This window comes from Apteryx mantelli, chromosome 27, assembly GCF_036417845.1.
Source record: "Apteryx mantelli isolate bAptMan1 chromosome 27, bAptMan1.hap1, whole genome shotgun sequence".
Classification (NCBI taxonomy): Eukaryota; Metazoa; Chordata; class Aves; order Apterygiformes; family Apterygidae; genus Apteryx; species Apteryx mantelli.
Window position 1 is genome coordinate 372,552 of NC_090004.1, and position 23,207 is coordinate 395,758.

The 23,207-nt window shown below is 40.7% G+C and overlaps 1 protein-coding gene across 1 annotated transcript; it reads left to right on the forward strand.

Annotated features, from left to right (window-relative positions):
- Positions 1–749: 749 nt before the first annotated feature.
- ZMPSTE24 (zinc metallopeptidase STE24) lies at positions 750–23,207 on the forward strand. The gene is made up of 10 exons (XM_067311501.1): positions 750–915; positions 2,467–2,613; positions 8,192–8,278; positions 10,981–11,097; positions 13,801–13,953; positions 14,432–14,573; positions 16,960–17,120; positions 18,336–18,440; positions 20,733–20,876; positions 21,210–23,207. The coding sequence occupies exons 1-10, from the start codon at positions 799–801 to the stop codon at positions 21,432–21,434; spliced, it is 1,398 nt and encodes a 465-aa protein (XP_067167602.1). The 5' UTR covers positions 750–798; the 3' UTR covers positions 21,435–23,207.

Sequence of the window (23,207 nt, forward strand, 5' to 3'; positions counted from 1 at the left end):
TTCCCGTTTCCAAGTGCAGATAGCAGATACAGCCATTGGCACGTTCCTGATGGGTTCTGTCCAGGACAAGGCACCTGCTGTGGTGGACTTGTGTCAGTCTCATTCTGCTCTCTTGGTACCTGGGGTGGCCACCTTATATCTCTGCTGCCTCCCTGGGAAGATGAGCCCACCTCGTACCCCACATAGTCCCCTGGGAAAGCAGCTCCAGCCACCCCTTATGGCTGGCTGCCTCCTCGCACCCCTGCTCCATGACCTGCCACCCGCCTGTTCTCTGAAGGAAACCATCCAGTCACCCTCTCAGAAACAACCAGGGCAGAGGAAAAGGGGTGGCAGAGCGCGGTACCCGCCGGGCCGGCCTGTGGCAGAGCAGCTGGACAGCCACGCCCGGGGGGGCCAGGTGGACAGGGTGCCCCAGCGCTGTCCTCATGCGGGGAACGTGAATCCCCCCAGCTCTGTGCCTTCTCCGACCCGCTCCTCTCCTCAGCCCTCGCCCTCCCTCCCCGCCCGCGGCCCCGCCCGCCTTCCCGGCGCCGCTGCGAGGAGGCCGCCGCCGCTGCTGTGGGCCCGGCCTCCCCTCGGCCACGCCGCCGCCCGGGCCCCCGCGGGCCCTCGCCCCTGCCGGGCCCCGCAGCCGCCGGCCCGGTCCGAGGGGCTCGCTGCCGCCGAGCGCAGGGCGGGGGCGGTCTCCGCCCGGCTGCGGCCCCCACCCGGCCGCCAGCTCCTCCGGGCGCGAGGCGGCGCCGCAGCGCGCGCAGCGGAAGGAGGAAGCGCGGGAGAGGCGGCCGTGCCGGGCCGGTCATGGCGCTGCCCGGCGAGCTGTGGGCCGAGCTGCCGGCCGAGAAGCGCATCTTTTGCTCCGTGCTGCTTTTCTCCTGGGCCGTCTACCTCTGGGAGGCCTTCCTGGCGCACCGGCAGGTCGGCGGCGGCGGGGAAGGGGGCTCCCGGCGGGGCAGAGGCGCCGCCGCGCCGGGGCGGGCCCGCGGCTCGCCCTCACGTGGCCGGCGGTGAGGGACGGCGGGGCGGAGGCCGCGAGAGGAGCCGCGCCGCGGGGGCCGGGGCCGGGGCATGTGCTGGAGCCGGCTCCGGGCTGGCGCCTCCCCGGGCAGCGCCCGGCTCTGCCCCAGCCGGGACAGTTGGCGCAGGCAGCGCTGGCTCGGACTAAGCCGAGGGTGGGACTGGGGCGTTGTGTCAGCCCCTTCTTGGTTTCTCTCTGTTAGGTGAAGCTTGGTTCTCACATATAAATCATAAGAACCGTGCAGGCACGGTGCGGGGTAAAGCTCATTGAGTGTGCTCGTTGGGCTGAGCATCCCGCAGCTCCTGGCTGGGGGGATCCAGGGGCAGCGAGCTGATAAAATCTGCAGTAGCAGATGGGGAGGCACAGTCCTGTCCTGCTCACGGCCAGGTCCCTCGGTCGCACCTGCCACGGCTCTGGACTGTGTCAGAGCCCTTCATGAACTGACTCGACTCGCTCCTGTGAAAGAAGACATTATACTCTTCTTGTTTTTGCAGGATGACAGGGACGCTCGCTGTCATGTCAGCGAGTTAAGTGAGTTCTCAGAAGGATCTGACAAGTGCCGGGAGGTCGCACTGCTGGGAGAGGAAGAAGCAGTGTTGCCTCTTCTTGTCAGCAGTGAGCCTTTAGGTCGGCTAAGCTCCATGTGAGGCTGCAACCCCATATTACTGTGGGCAGCATCAGATAATGAGGCTAGATGAGCACCTGGGAATGCAAGGAAGGCTTTTAACAGACTTCTTGAGAAGGCTCCTTGTAAAGAAGTCTGCTTTTTTGCCTTGTTGATTGGTAAAGATGAATTAGTAACACTGAACAGAGAAGGATGCTCCATTCCAGTAAAAGGATGAATGTATTTTGAGATGACAGAGGGCAGAAGCTTTAGGAAAAGAAGAAAGGATAACAATAAGAAGAGATAAAAATACTGAAACAAGATAAGGCAGTGAATGGAATAATGACTTTTAGACTTTTAAAATTAGAAAGTGATGAGAAGTTCTCCAACTGAAAATGAAATAACTCCTCATTTATGCAACTAAATTATAGATATATTTTTCCTGTGAAGCTTCATGGTTCACAAGGGAGGATCTAGTGTCTAGTCTGGAACTCGGCTTAGTCATAATCATGGCACAGTATGCTATATCTTGTGGGGGGGAAAAATTGTGTGATCTTTATATAATAACTTCTTATATTAGAAAGAAATTAATAACTTCTTATATTAGAAAGAAATTAATAAGTAAGCAACTCAGTTTCTGGTTGTAACATAATAATCTTGTTTCAGTTTTATATTTGCAATTTCATAGAAGAAGCCAAGAATTTAGGAACACTTGTTTGCTTGTAGTATATTACCTTGTAACATTCTGTGGTGGCCCATGCATCCATGTTATGTGTTACTTGTTAATCTTATTTCTCTCCTTAAAAATATTGGATGTAGACTTTAAGTTTCTTTTCCTATTTTTCAGAGACGAGTATATAGAACAACAACACATGTACCATGGGAATTAGGACAGATCATGGATTCAGAAACATTTGAAAAATCTCGTCTGTATCAGCTGGACAAGAGTACTTTCAGCTTTTGGTCAGGACTGTATTCAGAGGTTGAGGGCACTGTAAGTACCTGAGCTGCCCCAGTGTTCATATTATGTTTTTCATACAGTTCAGCTGTGAAATACTCGGTTTTTGATTTTTAATGATCCTGTACAGCTGCACTGCCAGCACTGTGGCATATCACATCAAACATTGTAATTTAGTAAGCTTAGGATTCTGTATTTCTTGTCTGTGCCTGTATTTGCCATATAAAAAGAAGGGTTTATTCAGACAGCATGCTTGTGTCCAAATGGAAGATTTGGAACCCTTACTTTCTGGATTTTTTGCTTTTCTGCTCTGTTCCTGGACTGCATGAATACATTCATAATTGCCAGTCTTATTTTAGAATGGCATGAAAACAAGGTATACGAAAATATGACTCCTACAGCCGGCCAAAGTTAAAATTGATGTGTGTAATAACCATATGTAACCTCATGAAGTTCAATAAAGGAAAGTGCAGAGTCCTACACCCAGGGAGGAATAACCCCCTGCACCAGTACAGGCGGGGGGTTGACCTGCTGGAAAGCAGCTTTTCAGAGAAGGACCTGGGGATCCTGGTGGACGCCAAGTTGACCATGAGCCACCAGTGTGCCCTTGTGGGCAAGAAGGACAGTGGTATCCTGGGTTGCATTAGGAAGAGCATTGCCAGCAGGTTGAGGGAAGTGATCCTTCCCCTCTACTCAGTCCCTGTGAGGCCACATCTGGAGTCCTGTGTCCAATTCTGGGCTCCCCAGTACAAGAGAGACATGGCACTACTGGAGCGAGTCCAGCAAAGGACAACTAAGATGTTTAAGGGACTGGAGCATCTCTCATGTGAGGAAAGGCTGAGAGAGCTGGGCCTGTTTTGCCTGGAGAAGAGAAGGCTGAGGGAGGATCTTATCAGTGTGTTTAAGTATCTGAAGGGAGGGCGTGAAGAGGATGGAGCGAGAGTCTTTTCAGTGGTGCCCAGTGACAGGATGAGAGGCAATGAGCACAAAGTGAAAGACAGGAAGTTCCCTCTGAACATGATGGAAAAACTTGTTTACTGTGAGGGTGACTGAGCACGGGAATAAGTTTCCCAGAGAGGTTATGGAGCCTCCATCCTTGGAGATACTCAAAAGCTGTCTGGACAGGTTCCTGGGCAACCTGCTGTAGGTGACCCTGCTTGAGCAGGGGAGTTGGACTAGATGATCTCCAGAGGTCCCTTCCAACCTCAACCATTCTGTGATTCTGTGATATGTAAGCAAACAGCTATAAGTTGTTTCTTAAGTAGTTTAGTATATTCTGCAAATTCTTCTTTATAAGCATTTTGTTATACTACGTACTAATGTGGGACCATGTCAAATACTCCAAAAATGCACAATAAAATGGAATAGTCAGAAGGTGTGTACTGAAAGTAAATAAAGCATAATTTCTGAATGCAGTGTCGAGTTGCATTGTGCAACTATAATGTATATTGTATTTTTATAAATTAGTGGCACAGCTGACCTTTTATGGTCTCCTCTGCCAAATAATTAAGCAGCATTAGAATTATTTTAAGTGCTTACAAATACAGACCTTTTCTGTGTTTGAAGGGATGCAACTTCTTTCATTTTTAGGTGATATTTAACTAGAAGGTAGAAAGGAAAACCTGTGAGAACAGGAAAAGTACCAACAGATATTTCTGGAGTGTAAGAACAGTTACACTTGGCAGTAAGGTTTCTATATATGAAAAAAATAGAGCCTTAACTTAGAACAAAGTGTTTATATGTGCCATATACAAATAGTTTTAAGAGAAACATTTTCTGACTTACTCCTGAAATACATTGTTCATCAGTAGCACAACTGGGTGAAAAAGAAATCCTGAACTGTCTGACATTGCAAAAATATAATTACTGAGTATAGCATGTTATTACAGTGATGTACTTAAGACAGCAAAAAAGTTAATTAAAAAGATAGTGAAAATTCTATTGTATAATAGTGTAAGTCATATAACTATATGACAGAAAAGCAGTACTTAGGAACTATGACCTATCTTAATTCGTGCATTTTCTGATCTATGGGTTTTGTGCAACCTAACCTGTAAGTTGCATTTCATTTAGTGTGTACTTACAAAATGTAATTACACGTGTCAGTATAGCTTTTATATTATCATTGTTGGGATTTTTGGTATGCTGAGTAGAACTCTAGACAATTTTTGTGTGAATTTGGAAGGCCTACATGTTTTTGACTGACTTTGGAGTCAGTATTTCATTAGAGAAATGAAACTGTCCTACAGCAGTGGGTTAGTGGACAGGGTGCAATGATACCGCCTAGGAGGTGCAAGAAGTCAAAAAGTTCTGAAGCTTTAGCCAGAACAGCCTGCCTCCTTAGTTTGAAGGAAAATACTACGACTGGAATAAGCCTCTTCTGTTTGTTTAGCAGGCACTAAATTCAATGGCAACTGTATCTGTAGCCTGTGCTCATCTTCATCCATGTTTACTATTGTGCCTGTGTAGGAAAAGCACAGCCTTTGTTTTGTCTCATGACCTTTTCTTTTCTGTCCATGTTACTCTAGAATAGATACACGATGATTTTGGAAGCTGATGGAGCAGTTAAAGAAATGACTGCATCTAGCTGTCCCCTAAAGCTCAGCCACCAAACCCAGACTGTGCTAGTGCTTCCTAATCAGCTGTCAAAACCAGGTTTTGAGTCAAGCATCTCAGCTTACCTTTTCCAGTATTTCAGCTGTGATGGTGATAAACAGCTAGCAAGAAGTTCCATCTGAAACACTGCTGCTGTTCTCATATTGATTGTGGTGCTTTGCTTTTTGTGTTGCAATGACACTGATGAACAAAAGCCAAGAAAAAAACATGGACTATGCGGGGGAAAGCCTCCAGCTATTTAATTAAGCAGTGTCCTGAGTAAGATTGTTTCAGAGCATTCAGCTGAGATACCATATGCCCAGATGGTGCTAGTGCCTTCTTTCTGATCTTCTGAACAAGAAGTTAGTGTTCTCAGTCAGTTGGTGGTTGTGTCTTAGGATTCTGTGTCCCTGAACTTCCTCAGTTTGGAATTTGCAGTGAGCTGTCCTAGGAGAGTTACTAATGGGCCTGCAAGCTATCTGCTGTCAGAGTTTTGCTTCAGTTTGCACATGTGCTCTAGAGGCTACACAGCTTTGTAGAAGCAAAGAAACACTCGCAAATTCTTGAGTGTGGATTCAGTTGTGAAAGTTTTCCTTAGCTAGGGCTAAAAGATCTACCACCATATAATGTCCCTGATAGTCAGTCTCTCTGCAGCTGGGTTCTTTCATCCAAAGCTGTGGTTTGTTTTACACTAATTCTTTTCTGTTGCTAATTTTGGTAAGATGTTGCCTGGATTCCTTTGCTGCATCAACACAGATTTGTGAAAAGCTGCTGTTTGTAGTGCTTCCCCAACTAATTTTATATTAAAGTCCCAAAATTTGTGTTTGTTGTTGAACACTTGGGCCTATTTGGAATGATGGGAGGGAATTATATTATAGCTAACTGTGAGTTTTAGATGATCTGCATGGTTTGTCCTTTCTGCTGTCCTTCTTTGTGTTTAGAATTCCTGTCTTTTAAAACTGAGTTCCTTTTTAAAACTCTCAGTTTTTATCCCTTCTTCTCCTTAGTAAAGTACACCTTCAGACTTCTCTGCTATTTTGTTCCTGCAAATGGAAAACTCCACCTGGATGACACTTTTTTTTTCCCCACCCCAAATCCACTATCATCCCAGGACAAGAGGCTTTCTTGGAAGATTAGTAGAATTGGAAACCTGTTTATCTTACCCACTTTCTTATGTTTTAAAAGTCAGAAAAAAAAATCTAGATAGTATCACTTTCCCAAATATACTAGTTGGTCTAAAAAATAGATAGTCTTGGAGGCATACAAGGTTTCCTCTGGTCTGTAATGTCAACTATATACTGAAAAACTAAATACCAGTTTGGAGTGAAGTTTACATTTTAATTAGTTTTCAGCTGGACCACTTTGACAGATAAGGTAGTCGCTACCTTTGGAGTAGACCAGATGTTGGGGATAGAGAACTAGGGTGGTTATTTTTTAAGAGCTAATGGCTAACTTATAGCTTGTAGAACATTGAGAAGTTCCTGCTGTGTACACAATCTCTCTTAGCAGAGACCCTGAGTATCCAGCTCAGTGTAATCTCCTTTTTTTCTGTCTTCTGCTGCTAACAGTTCTAGACTTGATACATATCCTGATAGATTTTGATCACTTGTTCTCGGACTGTACTGAGCTTTGAAGCCTGCTTGTTTCACTTCAGACTTAAGGAAGAGCTTGTATTTCTAAAAAACTATCTGATTGTTCCACTTAGTATAACTGGTCCAATAAATAAGACTTAACCTCAACCTGCAAACTTGGTCCTGCATATTCCTGCAATGCGATGGCTGCAGCATGATTGCTAATAGGAAAAATGCCTCTGGTTTGAAGGCTGCAGCAATGGCATGGTTGTAACTAAGGCCATTGATGCTGTTGGATTTTAGACAGCTTTCTCACACAGTCAGGCTGGTAGCCCTGATGTGTAGGGTCCATGCAGCTTCTTCTCTACATATGTGCGATGGTGACTTATCGCTCTTTTCTGTGTTGTTTTGAGGCATGCCTTTCTGTTTCTCAGGACATATCCTTGTGTTACTAGATTCTGTCAGAGCTAAAGTAAGATGGCCTCTACTGTCTGGGTTTGCTCCTTCCTTCGTGTATAGCCTGCATCCGTCCTTGGCTTTGGAAATCCCTTGAACTTGAAAGAGGCTGTCTTGGCCAAAGGTCAAGATGACGGTTTCAGAACTTCTTGCTTTTTATAGGTAGAAGTATGATTCATTAACCTAGTAGGTTAGCTGAAGAGGAGGCTGCGTCAGACAAAATTACTAGTATGCTTTGCTTCAGCCTTTAATTGCGTAACACTACTTCCCCCTGCTGTAACCTATAGCTAACACTTCAGTAGCTCTCTTGAAGGTTTCACACGCATTTCTTTGATGGCAGTATATCTTAAGTAGTCCACTCCCTGTCTCATGTCAACCTGTATGGCAGGTGAGTACTGAGCAGGAGGCAATGTGGAGCAGACACACATGGCAGAGCATGAAACTCTCTTAAAATGATTAAAGCAGCACTGATACTGAATATGAAATTATGGCCTTATTCTGAATGTCTGTGTCTCACTAGGCAATGCATGGGAGACTGTTCCAATGCAGTCAAGTTGCTGAATCTTGAATAACCCCAGTAAAGATGGGATGCTACAAATGTAGGGCAAATAAGTTTTGAGATCTTCTGAAAAATATGCCCTTTGTCTGAACCAATATAGCAGCCGAGTCTACAGTAAATAAGTTTGGAGATCTGCTGATGTTTCCCAGGCAAAAAACAAACAAACAAAAAAACCAAACCAACACCTCCTCCCCCCCCCCCCCGACCTGATCTCTATTTCTGTAAAGGAAAAATGAACCATTGTAAAATATTCCTGGTTTTATTTATGCACTGCTAAAGGTTGGGGGAACGGTGAAGGGGGTGGGGACAAAAATCCTGATTATAGAACTCTTCTAATTCACCCTTAAAATGTACTTACCGTGCTGACATTTTCATTGGATGAGATGCCAGATCTGTTTCATGTTGTGTCTGTGGTGTGTGTTTTGTTTTTAAGATGATTCTTCTCTGTGGAGGAATTCCTTTTCTCTGGAATCTGTCGGGTCAAATCTCTGGTCATGCTGGGTTTGGACCGGAATATGAGGTACGTAGCCTTTTAGTATTAGTGGAACTGTTTGCTTCCTGAACTATACTGTTATAACTTTTATTTTTAAGCTTCTATTTACTTAAAGTAGGTTTTATCTACAGGTACAATATAGTAAAAATAACAGATATTTTCTAGTGCGCACAATGATTGGGTGAGTCTGAGGAGAGATAACAGGGCAGACAACTTTTTTTATTGGTTTACTCGTTAAATATGGCCTTGTATGTTTGTCTCAAAGCCATTTGGCTAAAGTCAAATGAGGAGATGGGTTTTGGGGGGTTTTTTTGTTTGTTTGTTCTTAAAGTTTTTAAATCCTAGATGTGATCTTTCTAGATAGTAAAATTGTAAGGAAGTTGGGCTATTGCTATATTGTCTTTGTGCTGTGGATGAATTCAGCTGCTTTTTCAGTGGTGCAAATCTTCACAAACAAGAAAAAATACTTTAACTATGTATTTTAAATTTGTAAGGAAACCATGTCGCTCTAGATAATACTACCCTGGAGGGGTAGTGTGTTGGGTTGTTACTTCAACTGTCATAATACAGGTTTGTAAATTCTTTCAGTATTAGTTAGCTCTTCCTGCCAAAATTCAGATTTTGATCAGGGTTTTGCTCCAGCCTTAAAGCTATCCAACAAAGGCTTCTGCTGACTTTGGACAAGGCTAGTAGTTCTGTTCTGTAGTATCAGGGATTTTTATTAAGAACTTGAGAGACTAGTGAAGTATAGGTTTAGATTTTTTCCCCCTCTTAGTGCTAATTACAGATGAATTCTGCTGCTTTTAACAAAATGTTAAGTTGGAACATAACAGTAGCCAAACTAGGTCAGACACCGAGACTTATCTTGGAGTCTATGTAGTTATTTTCAGTGGCTGGGTATTAAAGACCATGTGTGATGATTTTTTCCATCCAGTTTTATACTAATCTTCCTTTCCCACTCATTTTCATGAGGAAATGAAATCTCTATTCCAGATGAGAAAGAAGGAAAATTGAGGAAACGGTGAATTCTGTTCCAGAAGCATTCTTATTTCTGTGAAGATTTAATGGCTCAAGAAAATCTGAACCTTAATAAATTAAAAATTTACATTAAGAGTTTATATCTCTCCTGCAGGTATTTGTCTTCTCCCAAGAAAATGAGCATGTCTTCATCTGAGTGGCTCTATATTGGTAGATGTATGGCTAGCGGGACAAAGTTCTTCAAATAGTTGAAGTTCTTATTTGACTATTGGCAATTCATGTGCAGACAATACCCCTTTAGCCTGTGGATGTTGCAAGGTCTTCATAAAATATACTGCTGCCCGCTTCTGGTTCCAGAAGATATATGAATTTCTAGACAGTTGCTGATTAATAAAGACTGAGTACAGCAGCATCAGGCAGAAGCTACACTTATAAGTTGCAACCTATTCAACAAGCTTCTTTTCAAGAAGAGTCTGATTTTTGGGGTGGCATAGAATTTAATTGAAGTGAATGTGTTCTTCCTGGAGGAGAATTTATTAATAAGAACATATACACTGTATACTTTTTCCTAAGACTCATGCCTCTTGTGGCATTTTTGGTGTGTTGCTACTTATTCCTGCTTGAATCACTGAAGCCCTGGGAATTTTAATGCTATGACCCAAATTAGGTGGCGTACACAGAAAATCTGCCTTTCTTGTCCAGCTTCTATAATGGGGAAACAAAAAAATCATCTGCTCAAAGGAGATGCCTGTCAACCTACCCTGTTCTCATAGCTGGAATATTATCAGATGTCTTCAGTTGAGGTTAAGGAAGGCTTAGAAATGTATGAAGTGTTCCCTTACTTCATTGTTAGTTTGCACAAGTCCTGACAGATGTCATACCTGTCTGTGGCCTAAGTGAATAAAAAGGAGGTACAGATCAGTTCTTGTCTTGAAAATTTCCCTATACAAGCATAAAATCTACCTGGCAACAGTATAATTAGTAGGGAGAGTGTTTACTGGGGTGATGCCAATTTTGTCTGAGCTATTGTTTATAACTGACCTAATGAAGGCTTCCCAAGCAAAAAAGACCTCATTGTTTTGTTATCATAAGTTCATTTTTCTCCACTCCAAAAATTCTGCAAAAAGTGTGGATACATGCCTTGTCAGATTTAAAGCTATTGCTTTTTGGACAGTTAAACATCTATTTTATATGAAAGTCATGGGTACCTTAATGAGTTGTCTTTTTAATTAAAGACTTATTTAAGTAGTTGTGACCTCTTTGACCTCTAGTTGCACCATAAGAAACATAAAACTAGATGATATTTATTTTGTATGTAAGACAAGAAATATTGAACAAGACTTAATAACCTGTAGAGATAACATATGAATACAGGTGAACATGTACTCTATATGTTTAATGTATGCTAAGGACAGAAAGGACTATTTTTACAGTTTGGTTTGATCTACTGTTTAGTATAATTTCAAAGTTTTTGAGCATCATGCAATAACTCCTTTATGAAGATGCTATGCTGTGACTGAACTTAATATATTTAAGAAAGTCTCCAAATGATGGAGCTTTTATGAACGTAGGTAGGTTATTCCAGTGAACAATAATCTAATCATTACAAATGTATTGTTATTTTGGTGAATTTATCTAGCTTTAGCTCCTAACTAGTTTCAGTTAAACCACTGATGTAAAATGCATTTTGACAACAGAAATATTAACATCAGAACAGATCAGTAAGTAGTAAATCTCTTTCTTGTGTTTAGATTGTTCAGTCATTGGTATTCCTGCTTCTTGCAACGCTCTTCAGCGCAGTGACCGGTCTCCCATGGAGTTTATATAACACATTTGTCATAGAAGAGAAACATGGCTTCAATCAACAGGTATTGTTGATAACACACGTACTGACCTAACATCTTCAGTAATTTGGTTGGTTAGATGGCCTAGTACATCTATAGCTGTGCCAGAGGTCATTATTTTTAGGAATATTTTAACTCAGCCTACATTTAAAAAAAAGAGCAATGATATTCTAAACCTTGGATTTTGATGCATTTTTTTCCTCTGTCACACATAAGGACCAATAGATTGGGCTGCCGCTGCTTCTTGCTTCATCTGAAAGCTTTCTGTTCTATTTGACAAACTTGTGGTGTCTAATTTCCTTCAGCAGCTCTTCTGTGATTGTTACAGAAGTCCTGTAGCACATCAGAATGTCTCTGACGGAAGTCGTGCCTCTAAGCAGCTTCTTTAGCAAAAAAGATGTGTATTCTAGTGGTGGAACTGAGGACATTTCGTACCTCAGTTGTTCACTGTTGGGTGGGCTATTCTTTGCCTTTTATATATCCCTTTGGAGAAGCCTGGATAAATGTTCATACAATGACAGCTAAATTACTGCTTGGTAGGGGCACTTCTGACTTCTGGACACTGAATAGATGAAACAAAGCTGAGAAATTATTTTCCTCCTCATTTTCACTCATTGATCTGCATTCTGGAATCAGCCTTCGCTAAATTAGAATATTCATCTCTTCATTTGCACTTCCTTCAGATACTTTATTTTGTATTATCTGGGCTGGCTTTCTTAATTTCTCTCACCTGTTTAGTTTAATTTGTTTTATTATCAGTATCAGTTTTCCTTGGGAGAAGATTTTCTTCTTGGGAGAGGAACCTCAGTATAGAGCACATCATTATACCATTTCATATCAGCATTAGGCTTGTTTTCCTCTTTTGGACCCAGCTAGTGTTGTCTACAGTACTTTTTGTTGCAAGTCTGTTGGAAAGTTTTGGTTTTAGTGAAATGAAATTTGGATGGGAATGCAGCAGATCAAGTTGGCTGACTTGTTACTAAGAGTAGAGGTGCTCTGGCATTTGCCAATTTCATTTTCCAGTTTCCAGAGAGGCAAGAGAACTGAACTAGCTCTGAACAAGGTAAATTAGTTTGTCTCTAAACTAATTATATTCCTGGCAAACTGATAATTTGATGTTTCTTACTCCTGTTATAAAACAAGTAAGAAAATAAGTGACCAACTCAGAATTTTGTTTACATTCCATTTAGCTGTCTGGTCTTAAAAAAACCCCTTGTGTTTCTAAAAACATTCATTTGTCTAACTTCTAACAGTCATTTCCTTCTCTCTTTCTCACAGTAGCTAGCAAATACTCTTCTTACTTTAAGTGATGATGCACATGGTCATTTGTGTACTAGGTGATTCTGAGTCACAGTGCTTTGATTCCCTTCCCTTCTGCAGTCTTAGCAGTGCACATAATGGCAGACTAACCTGCTCCTGTCAAGGGAGGAAGGAATGTTTCCAGAGCATGAGTCAAGCATTCTTTTCTTCTGGCAGTGGTCAATATCTAACTAGAATATCTGCTTCAGGTATTTTGTTTGTTCTTTGTCTATCACTATCTTCAGTAATTCTCATTGTAAGGGCTGGCAAAGTCCTAATTTGTGTAATATGTTTATGGCCTGGCCTAGCCTGGCCATCCTTTGGACATTCAGAAACCTTAAACACGTGTCAAAAGCTATCTTTTGATTATTTCCCTGTGTGTCAATTCTGTATACTAGCCTCAGACCTGCACCTTGATTGTCTCTCCTACCTCAGTGAGGACTTAATTACATCTTCATGCCAGATCAACAAGTTCTTCATGTCAAGGACACAAAAGTCCAAAGAATGCTGTTAGGACTCTTAAAGCATTAGAGATAGACCAGATTGGCAGACCAGCTGGTACCACTCTCTGCCTCAATGCTAGAATGAATCTCAGTGTTTCCTGTTTTGCACTCCATCAGTGATTTTCCTAGCACTGCACTAGCAGAAGCATACTGTGTTTTTACTTTATCTTTTAGTATGTCCATTGCATAGTCTCCCCAGCCCTATTTAGACTCTAGTAAGACTCAGACAACTTATGTTGTCATTTAACGTTTGCTTTATGCCTGGAGAGAACTTGACTTGAATATCTATGAACTCTTTAAGGTACAGAGTGAGCTCAGAGCTCTGATCAGGCCCTACCTCTATGCAGAAGAACCAGAGAGTCAGATACTGAACTAGCAGCTCAGGCTTCTTTAAAACTGTATTGAGAGCCTGCAGAGGCCATGTTCTGCTGAGGGTAAGGAAGATTCTGCAGATATACTCTGAATATTTTCTCCATGGAGCTGTTCTCTCAGAATCTGGGTGCTTGACTGTTGTCAATGCAAGCACTGTGCCTTATCAAAAGAGAAAAGGAAGACTTGGCACTGAAGCCCATGTATGATATTAAGGGCTTGACTGAGCTATCTGTTCATTCTTTCTGGAGCGAAGGATATATGTCAAACACAATATAAGGGTTTTGGTCAGATCTTAGTAATGAAAAGCATGCATTTACATGGGCTTGGAATCCCAGGGGATGTAAAGAATAACAGCTATCAGGAAGTGAAAAGGTTCTTCCACCTTTTTTTGTAACCAGCTCTGCTTTTCTGTAGCGCACATCAGCATTGCCACTTTGTGTTTTTTGATTTGTCTTATTTTGTTTCTGTACATCTGGTGAAGGGATCAGTTCATTAACCACTGTGATGCATTAATATTTACAGTGTAAATATCACTACTATCCTTTCCTTACAGACACTGGGATTTTTTTTTAAGGATGCCATCAAGAAGTTTATTGTGACTCAGTGTATTCTGTTGCCGGTGACATCCCTCCTGCTTTACATTATTAAAATAGGGGGAGACTACTTCTTCATCTATGCCTGGCTCTTCACATTAGTTGTTTCCTTGGTGAGTAAGAGAATACAGCTGTGTTGCTTCCAAATGGTAGCTTACTTGCAGGGCGATATGTGCTGAGCTTTTAAAAAAATAAATAAATAAATAAATAAATAAATAATAAATAAATAAAATCAGTGAAAAATCTAAATCTCCTTGGAATTTTAGTCTTTAACAAGCAATTTTGGTCTTTAACAGTGTGTTTTGTTTTCAATGTACTTGTTCAGGAATAACAACTCATATTAATTGTCCACATCAATGTGATATCTTATATTTTATCTATTTAATACTGAACTGTCTTTATCAATTAAAAGGTAAGCATTAAAAAAGCATTATAATAGACACTGGAAATACAATGGTATATGGTGATAGGTTTTCCTTTTCGTAAATATAGAAAGGATTCCTGCCCTCTTTTTGTACTTGCTCATGTTCCACTTCTAGTACTAAACACACATTTTTATGCCTTGTTTTCAATATCTGTATGTGTTTGCAGGTGCTTGTTACAATCTATGCAGACTACATTGCCCCTTTGTTTGATAAATTCATTCCGCTTCCTGAGGGAGAGCTCAAGCAAGAAATTGAAACAATGGCAAAGAGCATTGACTTCCCATTGACTAAGGTGTATGTGGTTGAAGGTGAGATTTTTGAATAAAAAGACTTTTTAATTTTGAGTTCTTGGATTTTTAGCTTTAATTATGGATGCTGCAGAACAGGAATTGCTTACATTCTCCAGTTATTGTAATGTTTGTCAAGGTACATGCCACTTTCCTTTTTTTTTTTTTTTTGCCTTGGGGTCAGAATGGTGAAGTTGAACATAGAGCCTAAACTCAGCATTTTATTGGAAGCATTGTTTTGGCTCTGTTGAGCAGAAATACACAGCACAGTCAGAAATGGAAGCAGCTGTCCTAGATTCCAATTTTAGAGCTTTAAACCAAAAAGTAATTTTACCTTTTCTAGTCTTTGTTCAGCATTAATTGCCTCAAACTCTTTAATGAAGCTGTTAGAACGTTATCCTTCTTAGTGTTCATGTGGACTGTTTCTCATGGTGTGGCTCAATGGACTCAGCCCCTCTACTTGGGATCATAAGTTTTTTCACTACGTAGTAGTGTGGTTTTGGTCCTCTTTTACTCATGCTTAGCTCATGGTACCTAATGTGGAATATGAAAGTTGCCATTTCACTTTCTCTCCACCGCTGTGTTCTTGGAGCGCTCTACTTTTTGACATTTCCACTGCTACTCATTTTGTTCCCTTCCGTACTTGATTTCAGGGACCTCCCCCCCCCCCTTTTTTTTTTTTGGTTTGTGCCACTTGGGAGGCAGAGGTGGTGTTTTTATTGCCTTGGTGAAAGCAGCATGAGATGGAAAAAAAGAGCTGAAATGGTAGAATTTTCCCTTAAGAGAAGCTAATGAAGACTTTGTTGTGGAACCTGTGGCTTTCACTACTCTGGGCTAGCAAAATCTAGCCAGTGCTCTGCCTCAGCGCAGCCAAAAATTTCTAGTATTGATATACTTGGGGCCCAACAAACTCCTCTTTCCTAGCAAAGTTGAAACTTTTCAAAGCCTGAGAGTCATTATAGAGGCTTGTCAAAAAATTGAGGTTTTTATGTAAGCATTGCTGACTGTCTGCTAGCGTGGACTTCTGTCATGAAGGTTAAAAGGAAGTATTGTAAGCCAATTGCTTGTGCTCTGGCACCTCTGTAGCATACCATTGCACTGGCTTCTTCAGCATCGCTGTATTAAGTGTCAATGATTTGCAGTGAAGAGAGGCTTCCAAACCCCCATTTTGTGTCCTGGTGTCTTTAAGAGTGTTGAGCTAGCACCATTCCCTGCTGGCATGGGGGTTTGATGTGGGAGCATCTCTTTGCCAGTGTTTTTCTGCACCCTTTCTTGGCTCTTCCCACTCCAGAACTGACTTCTTAGCAACATGCGCAAAAAAGTCCTTTAATCTCAGGGTTCATTCCATGAAAAGGTAGGTTACGAAGGTTCCTTCTCTGCAAGCAACACTTTATTGGAGGATGAAGCTTTTTATGATAGGTAGGTGAATGGGGACTTCACTATGCTGTGGCTGATGATCAGTTTTCCTCACTGAGAAGTGACTGGAAGCTGAGACTTCCTGCTCTGACCAGTCTCTTCCTCCATCAATCTATCTTGGTTTGGTGCCGAAGTTACCATGACCATACCATAGGGCAGAAAATACCCATTGAATGCTGCCCTAAGAAGTTGGTGCAGCTCATAAATTTAGAGTGAAGGTTTACCTTCAACTTGGAGTATCTTATTTTCTGCTGCCAAAAACAGAGCTAGCTTCCATCTCTTCTCTCGTAGTCTCTCAGTCCTGGTGTTGCAACAGTTCCTGCCATCTAGACAGCTTTTTTGATCCACTGAAACTTGAACAGTTTCAGCTGGTCAAATAAACTGTCTAGATAAAAGTAGCTGTTAAAATTTGCCTATTTGCCCTAGCTCTTTTTATCTGTTAGGAACTGTAATACAACATTTTTAAGAGTCTGCCTGAGATCTGTACTTCATCTCATCCTCTTCTCTCTCCTCATCTGCGTCTGATTATAACACCTTCAGAAATTCAAATCATCTTTGTTGGCACATTCAAAGAATTCTAAAATGCACCCAGAATTCTAAAATGCACCCATCAGTTGCTTTGCAAGGAGGGCAGCAAATTTCTTTGCAGAGTGCTCTTTTCTCTCTGAACCTAAAATTGCAGTAGTGCTTTTCTTTTGGATACTACATCTTTCCTTGACTGTTCTTGTGCTTTTAGTGAGTTGGATTGAACACCTGGGATTGTATGTTGCAAATGAAAAATCACTATTGGAGGTAGTAAATGAGATGATCTTAAGTCATTTTAAAACATGCTTCAGACTGCAAGCTTATTTGCAGGGAGCTGATCTACCACTCATATGGGGTCTTTGAGAATTCCTTTGGAAGAATCTGTTCCAAGTAAGACTGCATAGATAGGCTTCAGTGCACAGGATTATTCTAACTGTGGTCTCTGATGTAAATCTTCCCCAATTAGGTTCTAAGCGTTCTTCTCATAGCAATGCTTATTTCTATGGATTCTTCAAGAATAAGCGGATAGTACTGTTTGATACCCTCTTAGAAGATTATTCTGCTTTGAACAAAGAGCCAGCAGAAGGAGCCGACGGTGAGAATGAAGAGACAAAGTCTAAAACCAAGGTGAGTTCATATTTGTTCTTCATTGTGTTATTTACATTAACTTCTTAGTGAGATTTTTTTCTTGTGTTTTCTGTGTGTATTGTAAAGGTCCTGAATGAAATGCTAGAACCGAAAACCTAATGATTTCATCACCAAAGAATCTCTGAGTTGGCGATAGATGGAATTTCTGGGGCTGTGAGTGAATTGGAGCAAATAGTACTAAGGAGACTTTAGAAATCCACAGGGGCTTTAGTAAAACATTGATTTCTTCCATGTATCAAATAAGGATGGATAAAATTAGAATACTTTCTGAAGAGCCTGAAGGAGTAATTATGAGAAGAATAAATTGCCTCGTGCAGCCCACGGTTAGGCCAGTGTTTAGATTGTTGTTCGCTCTGGCTTGTTTCTTGTGAGCGTGTCAGTGGTAGAATTCTCTTCATCCATGCTTTGTGGTATGGCATACTGCAGAAGTGAGTGATGGGAGGAGGGGATTTTGAGCTCAACCACACTGAAAAATCCAGAAAGTATTCTCTGTAGTAACAATGAGAAGCATTTCCTCCATTCCAGTGGATTCTTCAGCTACCTTCTCAATACACAGGCCCGCATACTTGCTTCTGACTTGCTAAGGGCTTTTGTACCTTTGAAGATACAAGTTCATCATCCCTTTGTTGCAGGGATGGGGGTATTGTTATTGTCATTCCTTTTTTAGTGAATGCAACTGTAGTACTTTGGAAGACAAGGCTCTGTATTGAATGTTGAAGGAAGGAGGGAGAGGACTCTGCTCAATTATTCATTAAAAGTCTTTGGCTCTGAATGTCAGCTTGCATTGTAAGGCCTTTTCTTGGGTAAAGGAAAAAAAAGATGAGATTAACGGATGGTAGGAGAGAGTTTGGAAGGCAAATCTTCCAGCATTGTTCCAGGTCTGCACAGACTTGTCTGCATAGATAGAAATAAAGGATCACCACCTCATGGCAGAAAATTATTGAACTTAAAAGTTTATTTTTTGTAAGTGACTTCTTGAGTCTGTCTCAATTCCTAATGGACAAGCCCATCCAAAAGGCTCAATATGAAATTATATGTTTATCTTTATGCTGCTGGTACAAGGGAAGAGCCACTTCCTGATCTTGGGGCATTTAATGACTTAAGTGACATAAGGAAAACAAATTAACAAGTAAGAAATTGGATCAGTTGTGTTCAGTCATATCTGATATTAGTTCGATTTTGTTATTCCCTCAGAATAAGAAACAAGGATGTAAAAATGAAGAAGTTCTGGCTGTACTTGGCCATGAATTGGGTCATTGGAAACTAGGTCACACTATCAAAAATATTATCATCAGCCAGGTAAGTTATGATAAACTAGTGGTTTTCCTAGAGCATTCTGTAATTACTGTCCTTTCCAAAATGCCTGCTTCCAGATTTGCAAGTGTATCTCATGTTGATTGTGCTGTACACAGCAAATGCCCCTTCTGTGAGTACCCCTTAGTTCACTCTCCTCCTCTGTTACCGGTTTCCAGCAGCAGAGCTGTAATTCCTTTGCCAGGAACTCCATTGGTGTTCCACACCAAGTTTTTCTCTCTGCTCTCTGAATCTGAAGTGGGACTAATGTTTGCACACAACTAGTATTTATGATTCTTTTGTCTTGCACCTTTGTATGCTACAGCTCATCCCACTGTTTCCAGCTCTTACCATTAAGAGTGCTCATACTTCTCAGTAAGAATAACAATCCAAAGCTTGCTTCACTCTTACTACAAAGCATTTTCTCCTTTTTTGCATATATTTTGGGATTATTAATCATACACTGACTTCACGTTTTCCTAGTAGCTCTTCTGCTACATCTTTTGTACACAAGAAGTGTATTTGACATGTATGCTTGTATCCACCTTTCCTGGAGTATTTCTTGTGCAGTTGTATATCGGGATACAGCAAGGGGAGCAAATATGCTGCCATTTATCTGCTGTGCAAGTACTACAAAGGAAGAACACTCCAATGTGCTGCAGCAGAGCATGTGTACACTCACATGTGTACTCCATATGTGCAGCAAATACTGTGTACAGTTCTGGTCTCCACATCTCAAGATAGATATGATGGAGTCAGAGAAGGTTAGAAATTAGTTGGCAGAAGGGCAGCTAAAATTATCAAGGGGATGGAGCAACTATTTTACAAAGAGAGACCAAAAAAAAAACCTGGCACTCCAGTTTGGAGAGCAGAAGATTATGAGGGAATATGATTGACTCGGGAGGGTCCTTGCTTCCCCCCCCCATTGCATTTTCATACCTTGTGCACCCTTTACTGGTAAATAACATTATTGCATCCTTCTTGGTGCATGCCCAAAATGGAGATGAATATTGAAGCAGTCACTAGAGATCTGCTAACCTTGCATTTGAAGTAAAAAACCTAATGGTCTGTTTACACATGCATATGCCTCTGGGCATAGCACAATACAAAGGAATTTCTCCTCAAACCTCTTCTACATCCTGACTTAAAATGCTTTGGTTTGCAAGGCTCAGCAATGTGTTGCTATTGCTATTTTCTGTTAATTTACTATCATCAGTCTGCCATATGCTTTGGTGTAGATTTATCTTGTTCCAGGTGACAGAATGCTGTTCTGTTTTTTGTTTTTTTTTTTCCCCTCCCCCAAAGCTATTCACAAGTTTTTCAGGCTGTAACATCACTGTCAAGCTCCAGCTTAAGCTCCTTTGTATCCTTCTCTTTCCACACTAGCTTTCTCTTCTCCACACAGTTAAACACTTCAGTGAGGTCCTTCTTACCTCCTGCCTTGATTAATGCAATTATATTCCAACTTCTGACATCTGTGTTGATCCCTACTAGTTAAAAAAAACAACTACTTTGATATTTTCCATGCTGCTAACTCATGTAACCTTTGTCTTTGGATCCATCTTCTAGTTACTGATATCTCACTGTAATAGGTAGATTTTTATCCTCACTTCCAAAAATATCCACAAATCTGTTTCCAATTTTTTTGTTGGCTCTTTTCTGTCACAGCTCTCCCTCTCTCCCTTTTTCTGTCTGTATCTTTCAACCATACATTTTACCTTCCATGTTACGCTGAAAAGACCAAACAGCCACCTGAATAGATTGAGAAGGTACTTTCATCTTCTCCAGAAAACTTGATGTGATCCTGCCTCTTGCCTCTGAAAAGCCAGCCAAATGAAGCACTTGTACACAATGATGCATGGCTTAGATGGAAGAGTAGATTGTTTCCAGAAATAGAAGTACGGCACAGCAAAAAGTACATAATGCTTCAAAGAAAGACTTCTGACATGTTTGGTTTGCTTTTAAACTTTTTAGAACATGTTTACTTCCAGGGAGATGGATTCTCCCCTCTATTCCCTCCTCACTTATCTTGTCTTCCTGTCTTTTCATCTCCCTTCAGTACTTAAACTTTTTTTTTTTTAGCTCACTGATAGCAAATGAAAATAGTTACTTTACTGCATGCGTACACAGAAAGGAGGTTAAAGGTGGCTGTTTGTTCCTCTTTGTATATTAATTCTAAAGTAATCCCTCTTTTTTCAGTGGAGTTTCTGTGCCAATCTGTAATGTGAACACTTAGGCCATAATTTAGATTTGTATGAAAAGCCCATCTTAACCAAGAATGTTGTTTCCTTTCTCTAGATGAATTCCTTCCTCTGCTTCTTCTTGTTTGCTGTGTTAATTGGTCGGAAAGAACTCTTTGCTGCATTTGGTTTCTATGAGACTCAGCCTACGCTGATAGGCTTGATGATTATTTTCCAGTTCATTTTTTCACCTTACAATGAGGTAAACTGTAACTTGTGGAATTAGTCTTTCAGCTTTAGGTGTTGAAGTATCATCCTATTTAAATAATGATTTTATTTGGCTATATTATTACTCTGGAGAAGACTTTGAAGTTTCTAGGGGCTGTATGTGGTATATCTCAATGTAATAAGTAGGGTCAGTGTTTCCCAGGTAAGACTCCCAGTTTCAGGTTTGACCTGGATAAATCTTACTGAGATCATTCTAAAGCCACAGCGATTTGTGGGATGGGGGGAGGAAAACATTAGTTACTGATGCAATAAGGAACTTACAGATGGCTGAATTTTTAAATAATTTTTAATATATTTCTCTCCACAGGTTCTCTCATTTTGCTTGACTGTATTAAGCCGACGATTTGAGTTTCAAGCAGATGCATTTGCCAAGGAACTTGGGAAGGCTAAGGACCTGTATTCTGCTTTGATCAAACTAAACAAAGATAATTTAGGATTCCCTGTTTCTGACTGGATCTTTTCAATGTGGCATTACTCACATCCACCCCTTTTAGAAAGACTTCAGGCCTTGAAAGATGCAAAGCAAGAGTGACAGGAATCATTGTTGGTTCGGAGACAGTGCTTCCATCTCAGAAGCAAAGTTCAGAGCTGCTTTTAAGATTGCTTTTTAAAAGGATAATTCCAATTAAGTGCAGTGTTAACAGTACCACACCCCAGTCTGAGAATCCTGAAATAGGTATTAAATTAAATCACATTATTTTCTTTTAACAAAAACAAAACTGTGGGACTTAATTTAGAGAAAGTACTGTATAAAGACTTTTTTTTCATTTGGCTTTTATCTTCATATTGTAGTATAGACTTTGAGGGAAGAAAAAAATATGGACTCCAAAGCACACATTTCTTCAGTTTGCATATGCCTTGAACATTGCTTTTGATTCTCTTCCCATTCTCAACATTCTGCAAGTGAGCTGAACCTTCCTTTCCCAGTCTCAAACCTCATTCATAGTGAAGAGGGTTTGAGTGACCTGGCTTCTCATGTGATAATACTTGTACTAGCCAATCACTGTTTGTGTTTAAAAAAAAATGTATGCAGGTACTGGCCTTTCTCCTGGATTCAGATTCATGTCTGTCATAATTGAAAATGCTGCTTAATAAAACCACTTTCTCTGAAATGTGGGAATAAAGTTGAATTTCAGTTGAGGAAATGTACCATGATTTCCTTGAAAATGAGCATTAGTCTGTATTCAGCAGCATTACAGTGGGATTGGGCTCCTCCTCTTCTCCACTGTGCTTCTGGAAGAGTGAAAGGAGGTTATGGAGAACCAAGACAGGGCCCACATATTAGAGAAAGTTGCTAATTCTCTGTTTTTCTCCCTTTTGCCTATGAGCAGAATGGTTAACGGCTTTTCCACACCTCGGTTTCTCTATTTCTTTCTTCTTTTGTACAAATTCTTTGTATATATGGAAGTAAGCAGTGTCTCAGATTGTATCAGAGCAAACCATTCTGAGAGCAGAGGGAGGTGTGGAAGCACTCTGCAGTGGGCTCTTTAGTTAATGTGGAGCCACATGAAATAGTATTGTTGGAATACTTAGAAGGTATTCCTCATCATCATTCTGATTTAAGCAACCTGAGATAGTTTGTTCCTATCTGATATAGGTTAGGGAAGGACAAAGTGGGTAATTGGGGAGCAGCTTCTGTGTCTCTTTTCTCAGACCTTTCTAATAAAAGGTGAGATTAAATTTACTTTTCTTGACATAAAGATAGAAGTTAAATGTAGGCTCATATGTGCCATACATATATGTGTTGGACCAGACTGAATGCAAACACTTCATATAAAATTTAGATTTGGTATCTGTGGTAAATTTAAAAAGTTCTCAGCTCTATGCAGAGATAACAGAATCAAAGCAAATTCTGATCCTTTCATGTGTCAAATATTCTCAGAGACTTTGTTAGCTAAAATTTGCTTTTCTGACCACCTGAAATAGGGAAAAACACCTTACCAGGTGATGGGCATGGCGATGTCTCAGGTGCAACAAGATGTAAGATGTTGCTGGAAACCCTTTGTATGCCTTATTCTGACTGTGTTTATATGCTAACAAATGTGAAACTAAACTACAGCCATGGATTTAGGGTACAAGTTTACAGATATGGGAAGCCTATATTTGTTATCTTAATTGCATTTAATAAATGGCCCTCAAAAATAAAAGGATTAACTTGGACCTGTCAATTCAGAGGACTAAATAAATGTGTTGAGTCTTGAGTTGCAGAGATGTTGGATGGTCTGAGCCTATGGAAAGCATGTTGAAAGCGCTCTGAGAAAAGCATTTGTCTCAACCGTTAATTAAAACTTAATTTAAAACTGAA

Excerpts from the sequence above, each read along its gene's own strand:
- ZMPSTE24 (XM_067311501.1), top strand. The coding sequence starts at position 799 with ATGGCGCTGCCCGGCGAGCTGTGGGCCGAGCTGCCGGCCGAGAAGCGC. Across the intron at positions 17,121-18,335 it reads AGACAAAGTCTAAAACCAAG|AATAAGAAACAAGGATGTAA; the intron begins GTGAGTTCATAT and ends TTATTCCCTCAG. Across the intron at positions 18,441-20,732 it reads AAAATATTATCATCAGCCAG|ATGAATTCCTTCCTCTGCTT; the intron begins GTAAGTTATGAT and ends TCCTTTCTCTAG.